The sequence below is a fragment of the Narcine bancroftii genome, chromosome 7 (assembly GCF_036971445.1).
Source record: "Narcine bancroftii isolate sNarBan1 chromosome 7, sNarBan1.hap1, whole genome shotgun sequence".
Taxonomy (NCBI): domain Eukaryota; kingdom Metazoa; phylum Chordata; class Chondrichthyes; order Torpediniformes; family Narcinidae; genus Narcine; species Narcine bancroftii.
Genome location: NC_091475.1, coordinates 93,157,097 through 93,177,843, shown reverse-complemented (window position 1 = coordinate 93,177,843; position 20,747 = coordinate 93,157,097). Strand labels below are relative to the sequence as shown.

The 20,747-nt window shown below is 45.4% G+C and overlaps 1 protein-coding gene across 1 annotated transcript in view; it reads left to right on the top strand.

Moving 5' to 3' along the window:
• Window positions 1-6,864: 6,864 nt before the first annotated feature.
• Window positions 6,865-20,747, top strand: part of LOC138739118 (uncharacterized) — a 54,192-nt gene continuing 40,309 nt past the window's right edge. The window contains exon 1 of the mRNA XM_069890611.1: window positions 6,865-6,948. Within this exon, the coding sequence (XP_069746712.1) occupies window positions 6,900-6,948 (49 nt within the window). The 5' untranslated portion in view covers window positions 6,865-6,899. The remainder of the gene's footprint in view (window positions 6,949-20,747) is intronic.

The following is a 20,747-nucleotide window of genomic DNA, read 5'->3' as shown; positions in this document are numbered from 1 at the left end:
GATTGCTCAGAGAGCATTTGTCCAGAGGGCAGAGGATAAACAAAAAGGGAAAGCTAAAATTTTATTACAAACAGTCAAAGGAATAGTAGCTGATCATCACGATAAAGATAAGGATTACTGGCCAACTTCTGTACGCGGTGAGGGGAGCCTCGGGTGAGGAGGTGGAGACCCCAGCAGGTGGAGGAGTAGAGGAAGATTCCGGGGACGACGTGTGCCCCCTAGAAATTTTGGGAAAGATTGGGAAACAGGACCCCTTATTTGTTTTCATTGTAAAAAGGAAGGGCACTTTAAAAAGGAATGCCCACTGCGAGCAATGGACACACGTTCCTATGCCCTGATGGAAGCTGATCACGAATAGGGGGGTCACGGTTCTCAGCTAATACACACCGTGGGGCTGCACGGAGAACCGTTAGTTAATTTATGCATAGGACCCCACAGTGATAAGATGACATTTTTGGTCGATTCTGGAGCCGCCCGATCTAGCGTTCTACACCAACCCCAGGGGGTGAAAATAGAAGGGACAGTTACAGTTTCTGGGGTGGGAGGACGAGACTTTCCAGTCCCGGTATTGCGAGAAGTCAGAATTCAAATGGGAGATAAGATCATAATTGAGGATCTTCTATTACTTCCCCAAGCCGGAGTATGCTTGCTAGGAAGGGATTTACAGGACCAATTGGCTATCGGTACTCGACCTCTACAATCAGGCATTGGAGTACAATTCTATGTTTTAAACGAGGAAGATCGCAAACTAATAAATCCAAGAGTATGGGCAGGAAAGGGAAATAGAGGAATCCTCGATATTCCTCCGCTACAAGTCACTTTAAAAGATACTCAACGAATTGTTAGACAGAAACAGTACCCGATTCCGCTGGCTGGCCGAAAAGGTTTACAGCCCGTAATTGACCAGTTGATTCAGGACGGTATACTCGAGCCCTGTATGTCTCCCTTTAATACTCCGATTTTACCTGTTCAAAAACCAGACGGCACCTACCGCCTAGTACAGGACTTGAGGGAGCTTAACAAATTCATTCTTGCCCGTCACCCGGTTGTACCCAACCCCTATACCATCATGAGTAAAATTGACCCCCATAATCAATGGTTTAGTGTCATTGATCTCAAGGATGCATTTTGGACTTGTCCATTAGCCACAGAGAGCAGAGACATGTTCGCCTTTGAATGGGAGAACCCCTTTACTGGCCTTATAAACCAATACCGGTGGACTGTCCTTCCACAAGGCTTTACAGAATCGCCCAATTTATTTGGTCAAGTCCTAGAACAGGTATTAGATGAAGCTCCTCAGAGAGAAAATTGCCAACTCATACAGTACGTGGATGACTTGCTAATTACAGCAAGAACTTATGAATTAGCTAAAGATTTTACGGTAGCACTTTTAAATTTTTGGAGAAGAAAGGTCTGAGAGTCAGCGAGTCCAAACTACAATTTTTGCAATCTGAGGTCAAATACTTAGGACATCTAGTCAGTCAAGGAAACAGGAAAATTAGCCCAGAGAGAATAACTGGTATTATACAGATCCCCCCTCCCAAAAATGCCCAGGAACTCAGGAAATTCCTTGGGTTAGTGGGATTCTGTAGAATCTGGATAGAAAATTATTCGAACCTGGTCAAATTCCTTTATGATAAGATTCCCAGTATAGGAACCCAAATCCTGACTGGACGGATGAAGAGATTGAAAATTTTAACTTTGTTAAACAGTGCCTTACACGTGCCCCAGTTTTAGCGCTACCTGACCTAAACAAACCTTTTGATTTATACACTAATACCAAAGCTGGGGCAGCCACCGGAGTGCTCACCCAAAGCAGGGCTGGCTATAGACAACCAGTGGCTTTCCTGTCAAAGCTTTTAGACCCAGTTTGTCGCGGCTGGCCAGAGTGTATACAAGCCATAGCAGCCACTGCAATTTTGGTTGAAGAAGGACGAAAGATTACTTTCGGCGCCCCTATGATAGTTCATACCCCTCATACAGTCCGCAATATTCTATTGCAGCGGGCTGGAAGGTGGCTCACGGATTCGAGAATCTTAAAATATGAAACGATACTAATGGACAGCAATGATTTGACCTTACTCACGACCAAAACTCTCAACCCAGCAGCCTTCCTCATCTCTCCAACTAATGACCAGTCCTCAAACGATTTAGAACATGTGTGCTCAGAGGTTATCGACTTACAAACAAAAATTAGGGAAGACCTAACCGATGTCCCTTTAACTGAAGGAGAAAGATTGTTTATTGACGGTTCTTCACGTTGTATTGCAGGAACCCGCTATAGTGGGTATAGTATAGTGGACGGTAAACAGGAACTGGTGATCGAAGCTGGTCGCCTCCCTGGTCATTGGTCAGCACAATCCTGTGAGCTATATGCCCTCTGTAGAGCACTCCACGAACTAGAGAACAAGGTAGGAACGATCTACACTGACTCTAAATATGCTTTTGGTGTAGTCCATACCTTCGGTAAGATATGGAAAGAAAGAGGGATGATAACTGGCAAAGGACAAAAGTTAGCCCATGAACAGTTAATTACCCAATCCCTAGAGGCTTTAACACTCCCGTCCGAAATTGCCATTGTACATGTGCGGGGACACCAGACTGGTAACAGTCCTGAAGCTAGAGGAAACAGGCAGGCTGATGCAGCTGCCAAACAGGCAGCATTAGCAGAAAAGATTCATATGTACCAGCTACTGCCCACGCCGATAGAGATTAAAAAGAACCCCATCTTTTCACGGGAAGAGGAGGTCTCAATGAGAGACAAGGGATTTTGCCAGACTGCCGATGGGTTGTGGTGGACAGTAGACGGACGGCAAGTCCTTAACAAAGCCATAGCTCGCCAAGTCATAGATCAGTTACATCAACAAACACATTGGGGAACCCAGTCCCTTGTTGATACCTTTGGACGTTCCCTTCACTGCCCTGGCATATACAATATTACTAATCTTGCTACTAGATCTTGTCCCATTTGTCAGAGGGTCAATAAGAAATCGATGCGCCAAGTAATACCTGGCGGTCGCGACATTGCCGTTCGCCCGTTCCAGCGCATACAAATAGATTTCACTGAACTTCCTAAGATTGGTATTTACAAATTTCTCCTTGTCCTGGTCGATCATTTTACAAGATGGGTTGAAGCTTTTCCTACTCCGAATGATCGCGCCAACACTGTCATCAGAATACTCATTGAATGTGTCATTCCACGATACGGGATGATGCAGACCATTGATTCAGATCGAGGTATGCATTTCACCTCTCAGATTCTCCAGGGTGTCTGCAAGAACTTAGGAATAGACTGGCAACTACATACCCCATGGCATCCCCAAAGTTCGGGTCGAGTCGAACGTATGAATCAAACATTGAAACTTCAACTCACCCGACTTAATGAAGAGACTGGTCTTTCTTGGATTAAATCATTACCATTAGCCCTGATTAGAATTCGGACAGCACCTCGTAAAGATCTTGCAGTCTCACTGTACGAGATGATGTTTGGGCTCCCATTTATGGGGTTCCACACTGATTCTCCCATTCCTGAGGCTAATGACCAATACATTTCCAAATTTTTACGAGGGCTTTCTACTTCCATCCAAGATTTGAAACAAAAGGGACTATTAGCCCAAACACCACCCTTAGACTTTCCTATACATTCTATTAAACCTGGTGATTGGGTTTATGTAAAAGCATGGCAAGAGGATCAATTAAAACCTGCCTGGGATGGTCCCTTCTGTGTACTTTTAATTACAGACACCGCAGTAAGAACAAGAGAGAAAGGCTGGACCCACATTCAAAGAATTAAACCAGCTTCTGAACCACAACATCACGACACACAGACTCAACCCTCAGCCTGGCGTGCAGTTCCTCATCCTTCAGACCTGAAACTTACACTGCGCCGTGACAGAGTGCCGTAATGTTACATTTATTGTCGTATTTTAACGGTTTATACATGTATTGTTGTATTTTTTATTGTCGTATTTTTTTAACGGTTTATACATTTATTGTTGTATTTTTTATTGTCGTATTTTTTAACGGTTTATACATTTATTGTTGTATTTTTTATTGTCGTATTTTAACAGTTTATACATTTATCGTTGTAATTTTAACTGTTTATTCATTTATTGGAGTATTGTTCGTTAAATGGATATGTCACTTCAGTACTCGCTATGTTTTAAGTCCTCCTGGAATAGGGGGAGCAGAGGTTACAATTGTGATACTTTACAGTGTAGACAGGGCATAGATGTAGGACAATTTTAATACGGACCAGGGGAACACAGTAGCGATAGTCAGTTAACAGCCTACATAGTGATTAATCAATGTACATTTCACACACAGGGAGAGACTCACAGGCAAGCTGCAAATACAATAAATTCACGAGAAACAATCCCCCCCCAGCTTGGTCTCTTTTCATCACCCCGTGAAGGGGAGCACCAGTTACCAACAACGTGAGCTGCTTGACACTTTAATATCAGAATCCAGACAGCCTTCGGAGATCGGTGGCCCTAGGGTTCGGGGCTGAAGAGGACATCAGATACTAGCCACAATTCAACAGAACCGCCTGACTCTCGCTACTCGTTCGCTGCTGAAGGCAGCGTTTCTCACAGACTGCTACTCGTTCGCTGCTGAAGGCAGCGTTTCTCACAGACTTCGTCAGGACAATGCTTACAAAAGTCGGGCGGTTAAAGACACTGCTTCAATGTTTCAACATGAATCTGCCCATGCCCATATTCAGACATGGCAACTTCGGACTGATGTGGGATGGACTAGACTCTTTACTGAGAACTGGAGCCTGATACTCGCAACCCTAATAAGCAGCTGGACTCGCTACTCTGACCTTCATGGTGCTCCCCTACCTAAAGACTTTACGCAGGTATTACAATTCGGTTATTGACCAGCTGGGTAAAACAACACCTTACACTTGAAAGATCAGTATTACTGATCTAAAAGAAAAGTGAGGAGTGGGGGGGGGATCAGTCACACTGACACTAGTAACCAAAGATCAGTAACACTGATCATGGTGAAAGATCAGTATTACTGATCTAAAAGAAAAGTGAGGATTGTGAGAGATGGGAAAATTGATCTAAAATTATGAACATGGAAGAAACTAAAATTCATCAGTTAATGGCTGTAACCAGTACAAACAGGATAAGCTTGGAGATTAGGATGCAGGAAAGCAGAGTCAGCACGATTAACATAAGAATCTTCTGTGTGACAAGAGCCACCATAAGACTAAGAAAAGGAATGGTAAGGTACAATAGAATGTAGGAAGTTGAGGTAGTCTGGATCAGATAAAGGTCTCCTAGCCCTAGATAGAAGTACCAAGTCCTACATAACTAATTAGCTAACCATACACAGATTTATACATATGAAACTAGCCAACCCTAGATAGAATGAGTCAACTCCGCATACCAAGAGATTGTAGCCCCGAGAATCAGGAAGGTGTGAATAAGGACAATGACATGATGGGACACCCACAGGATACCCCCTGGTCCTCCAAGTGTACTGAAACTGCACGTAGGCAGGAAGGATTACCTATGCCAAACCCATCCAGGGGGCAGAAGAATGTAAGGGGGAGGGCACTCTGATACTGAAATTGACTGTATAAAAGTTGGGTGAGCCCCAGTATGTGTGTGTATTCCCAGGGTAAGGGGAAGCACCCAACTTTGCATTGTTGTTGTAATAAATGTTCTTTGTTCTCAATTTTTGTCTCGAGCAATTTCTTTAAAGGTACTTTAATTTCTAACAACGTGATTCTGCAGGACTGATTTACTGCTTCTGGTGCTCACTTTGAGGCCTTCTCTACTTCAGAGAGACTGGGCCCAGACTAGGAGATCACTTTGCTGAGCCCCTTCACTCCCAGTGGCCAACTATTTCAATTCTGCATCCCACTCCCAGTTTCTCCAGCATTGTGTTTTAACTCACTAACTACAGAAAGAAGGGAATTAAAAGTTAAATTACTGTGAAGTTTGATGTAGCGTCAATGTGGGAACAAAGGCTAACCAATAGATTACTGCCTCATATCAGGGCAGCACCAAGTGCTGCAAGTCACAATAACCATTATGTTGTTGAAATATTTTCCTCATACAATGACCTGGAGAAACTGCCATCCCCTCTGGTGACCATCTTTCACTTGATCAGAATTTGTGGCATCCATGATGTGGCTGTGACCCTTGCTTTTATCCCTGTAATGGCAAGAGGAAAATTCATTTAATTCAAAGGGAGAAGGTGGCTGTAGGGTGGAGACCTGATCACCTCCTTTTATTTGATTTCAGGGAGTAGATGTGAATATATTTTCAATTTTATCTTATCTCTTTAAAACAAAAAAAAAATTAAAGCACTCTGGTTTCTGGTTCCTGTCTGTAACTGTGAAAAAAATTACAAACTTCTAGCCGAACCTTAGCCTCAACTACCAGTAGTGCAAAGCAATCAATACTTGGAGAGGGTCTCACTGATCAGTTGATCATCTTTACTACATAAAACTTCATCTCAGGACCCTCTCCAAGGAAGGAGAGATACTGAGATGATCATCAACCTGAAGCATCTGTTGTCAACCAAAGAGGCACATTGATGCAACTTGTGGAGCAGTTACCTCACAATCCAGAGAACGTGTACGTCATTCTCTTTAAAAGTTTAAAAATGGAAACCAAAATTGTGGCTATACAAATAAGTCTGATGAGGTTTGTAAGAAAGAGATAGGTAAATATTTCATTACATCATTTTATAAACTGCTAATCTCTGAGAAGAACTGTGAAATGTGCAAGGTTTTGAAGTGCTTTTTAAAAGTTGCTGACAACAGTGGAATTATGCAATTTTGGTTGATCATTTGCATTTCTTTCTATTGACCTATTTTATTTCCTTTCTAATTAGAACAAAGATAATTCTCAGTTGTGCCCTTGATTTCACTGAAAATGGAGCTTGTTTTCTGTCTTCTGGTCTGTCATTTTCTCTGCACAAGTGGTAAGTTTCAAAATTGTTTCTATCACTTATATTATTGAAATAGTTACGCAAAACATTTCTGGCTGCAGTGATGACAATTTAACTCTTGTCTAAATCAGCCCACATTCAGGTCTGAACAAATTCTGCTGCAATGTAAATTTCACACATCTTGGCCCTTTGCCCTGGAGGTATCTCGCTTTAAGAGATATTTAGTGAATGGGCAAACCTAGTTGTATCCTTAAGTGGACAGATGTGGTCTATCTGATCCTTTGATTTTTCAAAAAAAAATCCACCGTTTTTATCATTATTGAAATAGGCTTATTTTTAAAATGGTTAGGGTGCTAACTGCTGATGCAGTCACAACCTCTCTGACATCCTCAGGAAAGTTCTTGTATTCCACCATCCATCATTGAGAGCAGTTTTGGATGCCAGGGTATCTGGTCTCAGGAGCACTGCTATCTTCTAATAAGGTCTTTTTTTTATGCGACATAGAAGGTCCAAGTGTGGCCCTACCTTGATGCAGTAATGTAGAGGCCTTGATTCAAAGGGGGAGCGGTAAGAAATTTACCGCTCATTGTTCCAGTCAGAGGGACTCAAACTGGGCCTTCATAGGTTGAGAGAAAGATGGGAGTTGGACTTGGGCATTGCAATTGATAAGAAATGCTGGTTCGACTTGTGCTGAGAAAGCATGACACAGTTGTTAATGCAAGGCACAGACTGGTCCAATATAACCGTTTGCATCAGTTGTATATAACACCGCAGAAAATCAACAGATCCAAACCAGATCTCTCGGACCAATGCTTCAGATGCGGTGTTGCAATCGGGACGTTTGTGCACGCAACCTGGTCATGTACCAAGTTGAGGCTCTTTTGGGTAGATCTAGGCCAAGTCCTGGAGAAAATTATAGGCAAGCAATTCCCATAGGACCCAGAGTTGTTCCTGCTGGGAAATAATATGGAAATAGGTTTATGATGAAGCTGTCCAAATTTCAAATCCAATTTGTGTTAATCGCATTGGCAGTGGCCAGGAAGTGCATTGCAGTGCCTTGGAAGTCCCATCTAGTCTTAGTATCAAACGATGGAACAAGAAAATGCAGAGCTCTGTTCCCCTGGAGAAAATAACATAACTTGAGAAACAAAGACAGTATCTTTTGTAAGATCTGGCAGCCATACATAGGCACATGGAGGTGATTGGTTTCCCCATTCCCAGCCGTGGCTTCCTCTCCCTCACACTGATCCTGATCAATGAAAGTCAAGAATGAATATGGGCCCAGAGGCCGCCCACTGAGCTGTGACAATCCCTGTCCCTTGTTATTCATTTTCCTGCTGTTCGTCTTGTTGATTGAAGTTTGAGTGAGTCATCTTGTTTTGTATGTGGGGGGAGGGGGGGGTTGATTGAAACGCGGGCTTGTATAGTCATGGAGAGAAAAAATGTATGTATATTTGAATGTGAACTGCCATTTTTGGCATGACACTGTATATGACTGTACAAGCTTGTGTGAAAATATAAATAAAATATTTAAAAAAAAGAACTTCTGTTTTAGCTTTGTGCACACTGCATCAGTGTTTTAACACAGTAATTATTTACTGTGTATTTGCTTTTGCTCCTCCCTCTGTTGTCCTGTTCTCACCAAACATTCCCCCCCCCCCCCACCCCCCAACCTCTAACCTTCTCCTGGATGGGACTGGAAAGGTAATTTCTGTTTTCTGAATGATAGATAACAGTGGTGCACTAGATTGAACATTGATGAGAAGAAAGAGGGAAGGTATAAATAAAAGGCAGTCGATGCTGAGAAATGATACTGGGGACCAGACCAGAGTGTCTAAAACCAGATTACCACTTTGAAATGCTCACTTTCTCAAAGCTTGTTTTTCACTTGCTTTCCCCACTTCTGATGACTGTTCTCTGCTCTTGTCTCTGTCATTTTTATCTTTCAACATCTGCTGAATTCTTCCATTATTTTCCATTTTTTACTGCAGCCGTCTAATGTCGAAATGCTATTCTTTGTCATAGCATAGCTTGTTAATACACTGTTCCTGCTTCCACAAGAAATATTCATGATTCTAAATGTGATGTGGTCTTTCCCTTTTATGTTACTCGAGCGACCAATATGAATTATAGAGGAAGGGATCATAGAGTCAAGTGTAATGGCAAAGGAATGGAGGATTGCAAATTTTGCACTCAATTGTCAATCAAGGAAGAAATTTGATAGATAGCGAACTCAACATCAGCTCTAAAAATATCTGGGAAATCATAGGGCGGTGGTTCATAGGTAAATTATTGGAAGGTGTTTGAAGTGATCAGATAGGCAAGGGCTCGCAGTAGCGGTCTGTGCATGCGCGAGCTCTGGACCGATGGGCTGGAGTTCAATGGAGTCCAGGCGCGGAATGGACAGCATGTACAGAGCTCCCACTTACCTGTAGATGGTAGTAAATAGTTATTGTTATAACCTTTCCTCTTGAGTCATGTTGATACCACCATATTGACAAATATGGTGTCGGAAGTGGGATGGCGGGTGTCCTGAGCTTGAGGCTTCCCGGTCGACTTTCAAGTGAGGAACTAGCACCATGTTGCAGCAGTCGCCATGGCGGATGGATTCAGATGACCCAACTCACTCAGCTTCGAAGCTAATGTTGTTGAGAACTGGTGTATTTTCAAAAAAGAGTATGATATATTTATCACAGTGGCGCATGGTGACAAGCCTGCTCGCACCAGACCGTACATTTTATTAAATTCAGAGGGTCTAAAAGCCATAGAGAGGGAGAGATCATTCATTTACACAAGTGAAATGCGTGAAGGGGAGCTGATTCTCAGTTCGGCAGAATCAAGAGAGGACCCTGAATGCTTGAAAAAGAAATTTAGAGAAATTTGCATCCACAGACAATTATCACGATGGAAAGGCACAAGTTTAGTACAAGAAATCAAAAGCCTGGTGAATCCATCAATTCATATGTCAGAGGTTTAAAGGTAAGAGTAAAGACCTGCAACTTTGGAAAGCTCTGCAAGGAATTAATCAGAGACAGGCTGGTCTGTGGCATGAGAAAGGTGCTTCTGTGCGATAGTGACTTAATGCTAGAGAAGGATAACTCTACCTGTCTGAGTCATGAAATGACTGAAGAGAATAGCAAAAAGTTAGCTTCTCCACAGCAGCCTACCATGTGCGTTGATCCAGTCCAGGTGGGAGCTGCAAAGAAACAATGGCTAGAGTCCAGGAGAAAGAGCCAGTAAGACCAAACCACATCATCATCCATTACAAAGTGCAACACTGCAGAGGTGACCGTGCAGCGAGAAAGTGGAACCATTTCAAAAGATGCTGTAGATCCAGACTGCAGATCAATACTAGGCCCAGACCAAGAAGGACGATTGACCAACTAAAGCCTGAACAGGATGAAAGCAACATGTAAGAAACATATTTCATCGATGGGCTTACATTGCGGATGGCAGTGGACTCAAGAGAGACATGGATTAGGGGAAGCAATGAAACTTTCGTAACCATAAAGGTCAATGGCAAGACAGTGAAAATGAAGGTCAGCACAGGAGCCAAGTGCAACATCATGTTGGAGAAGACATTCAGTCGACCAAGAAATGGGGAACAGATCAAGCCATGTGTCAAGTCAACAAGTCTAGTGGCATATGGGGGCAGCAAGATCAAAACCATTGGCATGGTGAGCTGTGGTGCTACCTACCAGGACAGTTACATTTACAGATGTTCTTCACTGTCCATGAGGATCTTCTGCCTCTGGTTGTCCTAATTGCATGTATGGATGTGGGACTCATCTCATTTAGTAGAGACATTCACCAAGTATGCCCCTCTGAAGACGATTTGTCGCAGAAATTTTTCTCAGAATAGTGATCTCTTCTCAGACGAGGTTGGGAGGCTGCCAGTAACATATTCCAGGAGGCTCAACCCAGAAGTAAAACCTGTGGTTCATCCAACGCATCATATACCTGTGGCCATGAAGGACAAAGTCAAGGCCAAGCTGTACAGAATGCAGGATTTGGGTGTAAATACTCCAGTTTCAGAGCCAAGTGAACAGGTGTCCTCCATGGTAGCCGCCAACAAGAAGGACAGGCAAGAAATGCAGATATACTTTAACCCACGGGATCTCAACACAGCCCTGAAGAGGCCACATCATCCAATGCGTATCGTGGAAGGAGTTGCTGCACAAGTGGCTGACGCAACCGTATTCCCACTCCTAGATGCAAAGAACTCCTTTTGGCAGATAATGCTCGACCACAAATCATCATATTGACCATATGAAGCACTGGTTTCATCGGTACAGATTTCTGCAGATGTCATTTGGAATTAATTCAGTCAATGAAGTGTTCCAGAGATCCATGGAATAGATTTTTGCTGGGTATCCCTGTGCCATCATAGTTGATGACATACTCATGGGTGGCAAGAATGTAGAGGAGCACAATGCCAATTTAAAGAAAGTGCTCAACCATGCTAGAAAGGTGAACCAGAGGCTCAATCCCCCTCAAGTGCAGGTTCTGGCTGAACCAGGTCAGCTACGTTGACCATGTTTTTACCAGCGAAGGCTTGAAAGTAGACCCTTGAAAATGAAGGCAATCAGCAAGATGCTGGTGCTGGGGTACTTTGCAGACCTACAGAGGTTTCTTAGTATGGTTAACTACCTGGGCAAGTTTGTCCTGAACTCAAGTGAACTCACGGCTCCATTGAGACAGCTTACGCACAAGGATGTGGAGTGGGCTTGGAAAGAACAGCAACAGAATGCTTTCGACACTTTAAAGAAGTGTATGTCATGCCCACTAGTTTTGTCGTATTATGATGTTGAAAAGCCAGAAATGCTGACCTGTGATGCCTCGCAGTATGGGCTCAGTGTGGCATGCTTGGTAGATGGAAAGCCAATGGCCTCTGGTTCAAAGTCATTCACTGATACAGATATAAAAAATAATTGTAGGTGGTGGTTTTTGCTTGTTCCAAGTTTAATGATTATACCTATAGTAAGCTAGTGACTGATCACCAACCCCTGGTCACAATATTGAGGAAGCCCATACACGCAACACCAGCGAGGTTACAGAGGATGATGCTCAGGCTTCAGAAATACAATATCACTCTGGTATACAAGGAGGAAAAAGATGCACCAAGCTGACACGCTGTCTCATGCCCCCAGAGACACCACTGTCTAACAGATTGAGGAGGAGGACAATTTTGACGTAGCAACAGTAACTCACATATCCTTGCCTTGCCTGGAGGAGCTAAGGAGACACATGTCTGAGGATGGTTACAAAAGGGTGGTTAGCCAAGCAAGTAGTGCAGTCTGCCACCAGTAGTGCGCCCCGACTTCCCGTTCTGTGACAAGCTGCTCATCGAGGAAGGGATCATAATGAAAGGCCAGAGAGCTGTGATTCCCAATTCATTGCAGAAGACATACATCAAAATCCTGCACAGAGGGCATCTGGGTGCAGAGGCCACAAAATGGAGGGTGAGGGACATTGCTTTTTTGGCCTGGAATGACCGAGAACATCGACCAAGAGGTGCAAGCTTGCTTGGTGTGCAACAGCACTAAGCCACACCAGCAGAAGCAACCATTACAGTTTCATCTGGTTCCACACTTACCTTGGTCAACTGTGGCAACTGACATTTTCGAGTGGCAATGTCAGCAATACCTAGTGTTGGTTGATTCGTATTCTGGGTGGTACGAAAAAGAACTGATACAAGTTTCTACTTCACAACAGTCACCAAGTTGAAAAGGCACTTCTTGGTGCATGGAGCACCACATACCCTGATATCAGATAATGCAGACAGTTTATGAGCCAAAAATTTAAGGACTTTGCAGCAAAGTGGGACTTCACTCACGTCACCAGGAGCCCCAAATACCCACAGTCTAATGGGTTGGCTAAGAGAGCTGTAAGAAGTGCGACAAACAGGTAATTGAGAATCCCTACAGGGAGAAAATGGATATATTCCTCAATCTGCTTAATCTGAGGAACATCTTCACACTTGGGTCTCTGGCGCTAGACTGATGTCAAGACAGACATGCATGACCTTACCTGTGGCAAGGAAGCTTCTGGAGCCCCAAATGAGAAATCCACAAGAGATCAAGGCCCAGATGTTCAGCAAAAGACTGTCGCAGAAGGAGCGCTACGACAAGCTGCACCCTCGAGCCTTTGACAGAGGGACAAGTCATCAGGATGCAAACTCCCCAGGGCTACGACTGGACTGGTGTGGTATAAGAATACTGCCAGTAGTCAAGATCATACCTGGTCTGATCGGAAGGGAAAGTATTCAGAAGTAACTGACGACACATCATTCCTGTAAGGGAGCCGGTCCCAGTTCAACATTATCCTGACAAGACTGTGTACCAGAACTTGAGCCTAAAGCTGGTGTTACTGCCTCAGTAGCCACACCTTAGATAATGTGCACATTTTCAGGTTGAGGTACCACAGGCTTCTACCTCCACAGAGGGCTATTACAGGACGCGTTCAGGACGTATCTGTAAACCGAACCCCAAGTACAAAGACTAATCCACGTCGGTTGTGTTCATATATAATGTTAACTTGAGAACTGTATTACGTTGGGGGTTTCTTAAGAAAAGGGATGTTGACCAGTCATTTGGCACCCACTGCAATCGCATTGCATCCACCATACTCGTGGTAGCGGTCTGCACATGAGCAAGCTCTGGATTGGTGAGCTGGAGTTCAATGGAGTCCAGGTGCAGTACAGCTACCATGTACAGAGCTCCCATTTACCTATAAATAGTAGTAAATAGTTATTGTTATAACCTCTCCTCTCGAGTCGTGTTGTTATTACCACATCAACAAACAGGAAATAAAAGCATACCTTTGATATTTTCACCTCAAGATCGAGAAACATTTTAAAATCTGTCGAGTAAGACTAAGGCAATCAATGTACCGAATGCATAAGTTGAATTTTTATTGTTTGTTTTAAGCCTCTCAGTTTGGAACATAAAGCAGTTTTTTTTTTAACAAGCCTGATCCATGGGCATCAGCTGTTGCTCATGGTTCCTACATCTGAAGGTAAACTGGGGACAGCATTTGGATTGCCACCTTCCTTCCTGTGATTTATAAGTAAGAAGCATTTCCAATCTGACTATAGCATATGGCTTGTATCGTGTAAAGTTTATGGTGCCACATTATAGGAAGGATGTGATAGAAGGGAGAAGGATGCAGAGGGAACAATTCAGTTGAGAGAGATTCTTGGAAAGGCTGGATTTCTCTACCAGGGATGTGAGGAGGCTGAGGGGAGACTTGATAGGCAGTACATAAAATTATGATGGACGTAGATAGTGGGAAACTTTTCCTCACATCTGAGATGTCTGAAACTAAAGAGTTTAATATAGGATAAGAGGTTTAGAAGGGTGATGAGGATTCAATACATTTTGCAATCTCTTTGGGAAAAAAAAATCAAATTGCTTAGATCTTTGATTAATCACTGTTTTTCTAAGAGTAGATTATTCTTATCCCTGAGATTATTTTCACCAATAACTTCCCTACCAGTGACATTGGTTAATTATTAACAGGTTTATCCATTTTCCCCTTCTTGTGTAAAAACACTGGCTGCCCTTCAATCATCTGGCAACTCGTCTGCGGCTAGCAAAGTTAAAAAAAAATTGTTAGGGTCCCAGCAATTTTCTTTCTTGCCTCCTGTTAAGGCACTTTATCATCTGCTCCTGATCTCCTGCTGACTGTAATGCTCTCGTCAAAGATTTGTCCAAAACACAATCCAAGGGGCTTCAATTGACAAGTCTTCTGGGATATCCTCTCTACTTACTGAAGCAATAGAATCCTTAATCAATATTGCACTGCTCTCTCCCCATTTGCATCCCCATCTGTCGCACCTGAAAATTCTGCATATACCAGACGGTTGAGTTTCCACTCCTGCCCTTTCAATCGTGTTTCTGTGATAGCAACCATATCATATTCCCAACTATCCCTCGCCTCTGCGCGCCGATCCTCCTGGGCTTCGACTTTCAGAGTCCATTCAGGAGCGTGACAATGGCATTCGGGGGCCCTCAACCACTGCTGACCGACCACAGCCACCAGTCCCGGGCACTGCGCTACGGGTGCCCTCCCCCCTCCCCGTCATTGTTCACGAACCTAAACCCAGATTGCAAACCGATCACTACCAAGAGTAGGCACTATAGTTCGGAGGTCATGCAGTTCATCCGGGCTGAGGTTCAATGACTCCTGGCAGAGGGGATCATAGCCCCTAGCACCAGTCCCTGGAGGTCGCAGATCCTCGTGGTCAGAGGTGCGGGAATGCCCCGGATGGTAATTGATTATAGTCAGGCCATCAACCACTTCACCCAGTTGGACGCATACCCGCTACCCCGTATAGCCAACTTAGTCAATAAGGTCGCTAAGTACAGAATTTCTTCGACCATTGACCTTCAGTCGACCTACCACCAACTCCTCCCCCCCCCTTCCAGCCAACCAAATCTTTATAGGCTTCGAGGCAAACGGGAAAATTTTTCACTTCCTGCGGGTGCCTTTCGGGGTTACTAACGGTGTTTCTGCCTTTCAGAGAGTGATGGACTGGATGGTGGGGGAACATGGGCTGACGGCGACGTTCCCCTACCTTGACAATGTCACTATCTGCGGCCATGACCAACAGGACCACGACGCTAATCTTGCAAAGTTCTTGCGTACGGCCAAGTCCCTCAACTTGACATACAACAAGGACATATGCATGTTCAACATGGAGCGCCTGGCCCTTCTTGGATGCATCGTGGCACATGGTGTCATTTCCCCCGGCCCAGACCCCATGCAACCACTCATGGAGCTCCCTGTCCCAAACACCCTGAAGGCACTCAAGCAGTGCCTGAGGCTGTTTTCATATTATGGACAATGGGAGCCCAACTACGCCGATAAGGCCCACCTCCTAATCCGTACAACCACCTTCCCATTATCGGAAGAGGACCAGGCTGCTTTTGACCAAATCTGAGGAGACATCGCTAAGGCCACGATGCATGCCGTGGATGAAACTGTCTCCTTTCAGGTGGAAAGCGATGCTTCCTATGTCACACAGGCCGCCACGTTAAACCAGGCAGGCAGGCCGGTAGCATATTTTTCCTTCACCCTGCATGGGGGCCATAAAACGGACCCACTGGTTGAAGCGGTGCACCTCATACATGCAAGCCCTCGATATCCATTTGTGAGGTACCCGGATGGCCAAGAGGACACTGTGCCAATACGAGACCTGGCAAGGGCTGGAGACCCTGAGACCGCTTTGCAGGCTACTGACCACGCCACGGACCCAATCGTGCTGCATCAGAGCACGACCCTGGAGCCTAAGCTGCTTGCCTTGCAGCCGGATGTCCAGGCATTACCCCCCATGCAGCAGTGGAGGAACCCCCCAACACTCCAGGAGTCCACCGCTGGCACCCCTTCTTAGACAGTCCCTGCAGTGGATGCTCCCCGTTGGTCCCCTCTCCAGAGGAGCACTGTACAGACACACCGGTTCCATGGCAGTGCGGCAGACAGAGGAAGCCACCCGTGCAGCTCAACCTCTAGTTGGCAGGGGCGTCTGCTTCTCCTGCCCTTTGTATTATATGATTAGACATTGTTGTTGTAAAAATTTGTTGCTGTTATCACCCCGGTTTGTTGATTGTTTTCTGGTGGGTTCCATTTTTTTTTAAAGAGGTGGGGTGAATGTAATGATATGATTATATATACTGGCTTCCCCGTCCTCCAGGTGTCCTTCTACCTTGGCTCCTCTCTTAGTCCTGCCCACGTGACCCCGGGCCATAAAGGTCGAGTCCCCTCTCCTTCCCTCTCATTCCTAGCCTTGGACCCGGGCCTGCAGTCTCTAGTACAATAAAGCCTATCGTTCCCCTCAGTCTTTACCTGTGTTATTATTGGAGCTACTGATAGTGCCCAACAATTACATCCATGTTTTCTCTACCTTTTGGATGGACCTAATTTCCCTTCACTGTTTGACTGCTGTGACATTCCCCATCTTCCCCACCCCCCACCCCCCCAATTTTTCAGTTCATTTTTATTTGAGTGGGACTGTCCCTTTAAGTGAACTGATTGAAGAAACCTTGTAGGTATTGGAAAGTAACTTGTGAAAGGGCTGCATTTTTGGAAGACAGCGTGTTACATTTACAACTTGATACATTTACAGAAAGTCTTGGAGAAGCCCTGAAGTGGAGACCACATGATCATCTTATTTGAAAGGGCCCATGAAGTCTTTTGAAAGAGGCAGCACAAGAGTGTTCGACCTCTTTTGTGGGATTGAGAGACTCACGTGGACTCGTTGTGTGGTTATAGACAGAATTCTCCAATTTCCTCCTTTTGCTTTCAGGGGAATGAGAGACCACTCTACTTCTACTGACCCACTAAAAGGGTTTTAATTGCTGAATAAGTCACTCATCTAAAATGGACATTTTTCTGAAGCACCTCAACTTCATGAACTGCTAACTTCATCTAATGTCTGCGTGCCTCAACCATTTAAGGCCTGCGTGCCTCAACCATTTAAGGCCTGCGTGCCTCAACCATTTAAGGCCTGCGTGCCTCAACCATTTAAGGCCTGCGTGTCTCACCATTTAAGGCCTGCGTGTCTCACCATTTAAGGCCTGCGTGTCTGTGGTGCACTGTTAGACAGAATTAGACACACACAAGGTAAAGGCTGTACAACAGGCTTTTCACAGAGCCAGGCTGGCTGTAGCTGCAGCAACTCTGAATGAGACCTCGGGAGGCCAGCGCAGGCTTGTATCCCGGAGGGTGATTGACACCCGACTGGGTGGGGCTTGATCCATTCAGGCCGACTGATTGGCAGCCGGCCAGGTGTTGTCCTATTCCCTTACACTCCTGCAGGTACAGAGGTTGCCCCCTGCAGTAGGCTGGTGGTGTAAAACCACAGAGTCTCACCATTTAAGGCCTCAGTGTCTCACCATTTAAGGCCTGCATGTCTCACCATTTAAGGCCTGCGTGTCTCACCATTGAAAGCCTGCGTGTCTCACTATTCATCTAAAACCTGTGTGTCTCAACCATCTAAATCCTGCGTGTTACCTCAATTTCAAGTCACGTGTCATCTTTGAATTTCTAAACTTGGAACTGCCTTTTAAAAATTGAACCTTGAGCAGTAGTGACTTGGGGTATTCCACAAACACCAACATATTCATGCACAGTTAAAGTTTACGTTAGATAATAGAATTGTGACGGCTCACTAACACAACAGGTGAACTGGCTCACGAAATCACAAGCAAGTCTGCGGCAGATCTGACTGTGAGAGCTCTGGGTGTGGGGCAAGCCCACAGTCTGGCAGCTGATATCATAAGGTCCTGGGAGTCACAAGCATCATGTGGTTCCGAGGGATTTAAGCGTACACGAGAGTGTTATTAAAGTCAATTGGTTCAACTTGCTTTCGACTCTGTGTGGTTCTTTCACTTGCTGCATGTCTAGTGTTGTGATATGACCACCAGCCTACTGCAAGGGGCGATCTCTGTACCTGCAGGAAGACCACCTAAGGGGCTGACTCCACCTGGCCGGCTGTTAATCAGCCGACCTGAATATAGACCTGAGCCAGCCCCTTCTGAGCTAGTCAGACGGGGAGCAACCAAGGCTTGAACTGGTGTTCAAACTTTTACTGGAATAAAGCCTGTTGTACAGTCTTTTGAGTTTTGTGCTTGTACCTCAGCACACCACACCTAGTGCAACTACATTGGTGACCCCAATGGTCCAAATGGCATCAGGACCCAATGATGACTGATCCAAGCATGCAGAATGCAGTTTCACTGAAACTACCAACTTTCTGAATCTCACAGCCACAGGTTTGGTTTGAACAGGCCAAAGCCCAATTCCAGATTGGGCAAATCATCTTGGATGTCACAAAGTACTACTACGTGGTTGGTTCACTTGACTAGGAAACAGCAGGCCGCATTATTGACTTCCTACACCAGCCACCATTTGTGGACAGGTATAAAACAATCAAGGTGCTCCTGATCCATATTTTTGGCCTCTCCTGCTGTGAGCATTCAGCAAAGTTGCTCCACATGGACGGCTAGGCGACAGGGACTTAATGAGCGAGATGATGGCACTAGCAGACAGCCATAAGCCATGTTTACTATTTGAACAAGTATTTCTTGAGCAAATGCCAGAAGATATCCGCCTCCTCATTGCTGACGACGATTTCAGTGACCCACGCAAAGCAGGGCCTCCATTGACCAAGTTGCTGCATGGGCCTTCCCCACACCATCAACAAAGCCAGTAAAGCCTGCTGCAGGGAGTGACCCCAGTTCAGAACATTGGTGTTTTAGCGACCAAATTTGGGGTTCAGGAACCCACCCTGTTCTTTTCCGGGAAATGCTGCGGCTGGTAGCCATGATAGCCTACTTTACTTATGGGACCAACATTCCATTCGGACGTTCCTCATAGACACCGGCGAAGGTTAACGTCTTGCCCCATTTGAGCCATGACAACTGTGCTGGGAAGTTAGGACCGGTGCTCACCTCTGCCGACAACAACAGTATTCGCACATATGAAATGCGAACCATCCCACTGCAGTTTGGTTCCAGCTGTTTCACCTGGTTGTTTACACTGGCAGCAGTATCACAGCCTTTATTGTGTGCGGATTTCTTCTGGGCGCACTGCCTCCTAGTGGACCTCAAAGGGACGGTATCTAGTGAATGCCAAGATCTTCCAGACCTCCTTGCTCGGCGAAGTCAAATTACCGGTCAAATTGTCAGGCAATAAATTTGCCAGAGCACTAGCGGAGTTCCCAACCATTATTACATTCTCCACAGATGCCCCTACGCATGAAGTGTAGCACCACATTCCCACTCAAGGACCACCACTTCATGCCTGGGCACGCGGGCTTCTGCTTGACAAACTCCACCTCGCCAAGGAAAAGTTCAGGAAAATGGAGGAGATGGGGATCATCCAGTGCTCAGACATCTGGTGGGCCTCTCTGCTGCACGAGGTGCTCGAGTCATCTGGAGAATTCAGAACATGTGGTGACTACAGAGGGCTCAATGGCCAACCACTACCAAGTGCCACACATTCAAGATTTTACAGCCAATTTTCATGGGGCCCCCATCTTCTTCAATGTCAACCTGGTCTATATGTTTCACCAGATTCCTGTCCACCCCAGCAATGTCCCCCAGATGGCTCTCATCACCCCATTCGGCCTATTCATGTTCCTGCGAATGCCTTTCAGACTCGAGAATGCAGCACAGAAATTCCAGCTGCTTGGTGGGGCACAGCTTGGATTTCACCTTCACCTACATAGATGAAATCCTGATCACCAGCGGCTTGCACCAAGAGCATTTGACACACCTACACCAACTCTGCCGCCACCTGAGTGAATCCCGCAAAGTGCCAGTTTGAGCTGTCGGCCATTGATTTCCTTGGGCACCACATCGACTTACATGGAGTGGTTCCCTTGCCTGCAACAGTTAAGGCCACATGCCAGTTTGCCAGGCACAGTACAGTCAAGGGCCTGCAGGACAGAAGGAGCAGAAAGAATTGGAGAACTGTGGCAGTGTGAGCAGTGAGAGAGACACAACCACCATGTTGAGGGTTGTTAATGATCAACTTTTACCACCGATTCTTACCATCAGCGGCCTGAATCATGTGACCCTTTTTCGGCCTGATGTCTGGCAAGGCCAAGGAAATCACCTGGGACACAGAGTCAGCGGCGGCTATCGAGCATGCCAAAGACACCCTTGCAAATGCCAACCTCCTAGTACACCTGTGGGGGGACATGCCCACAGCCCTCTCGGTTGACGCTTCCAACTCAGCAGTCGGCGGCATGTTGGAACAACCAATTGAGGGTCAGTGGAAACTACTCGCATTCTTCAGCCAGCACGTGTGACCCACAGAGTTGAAAG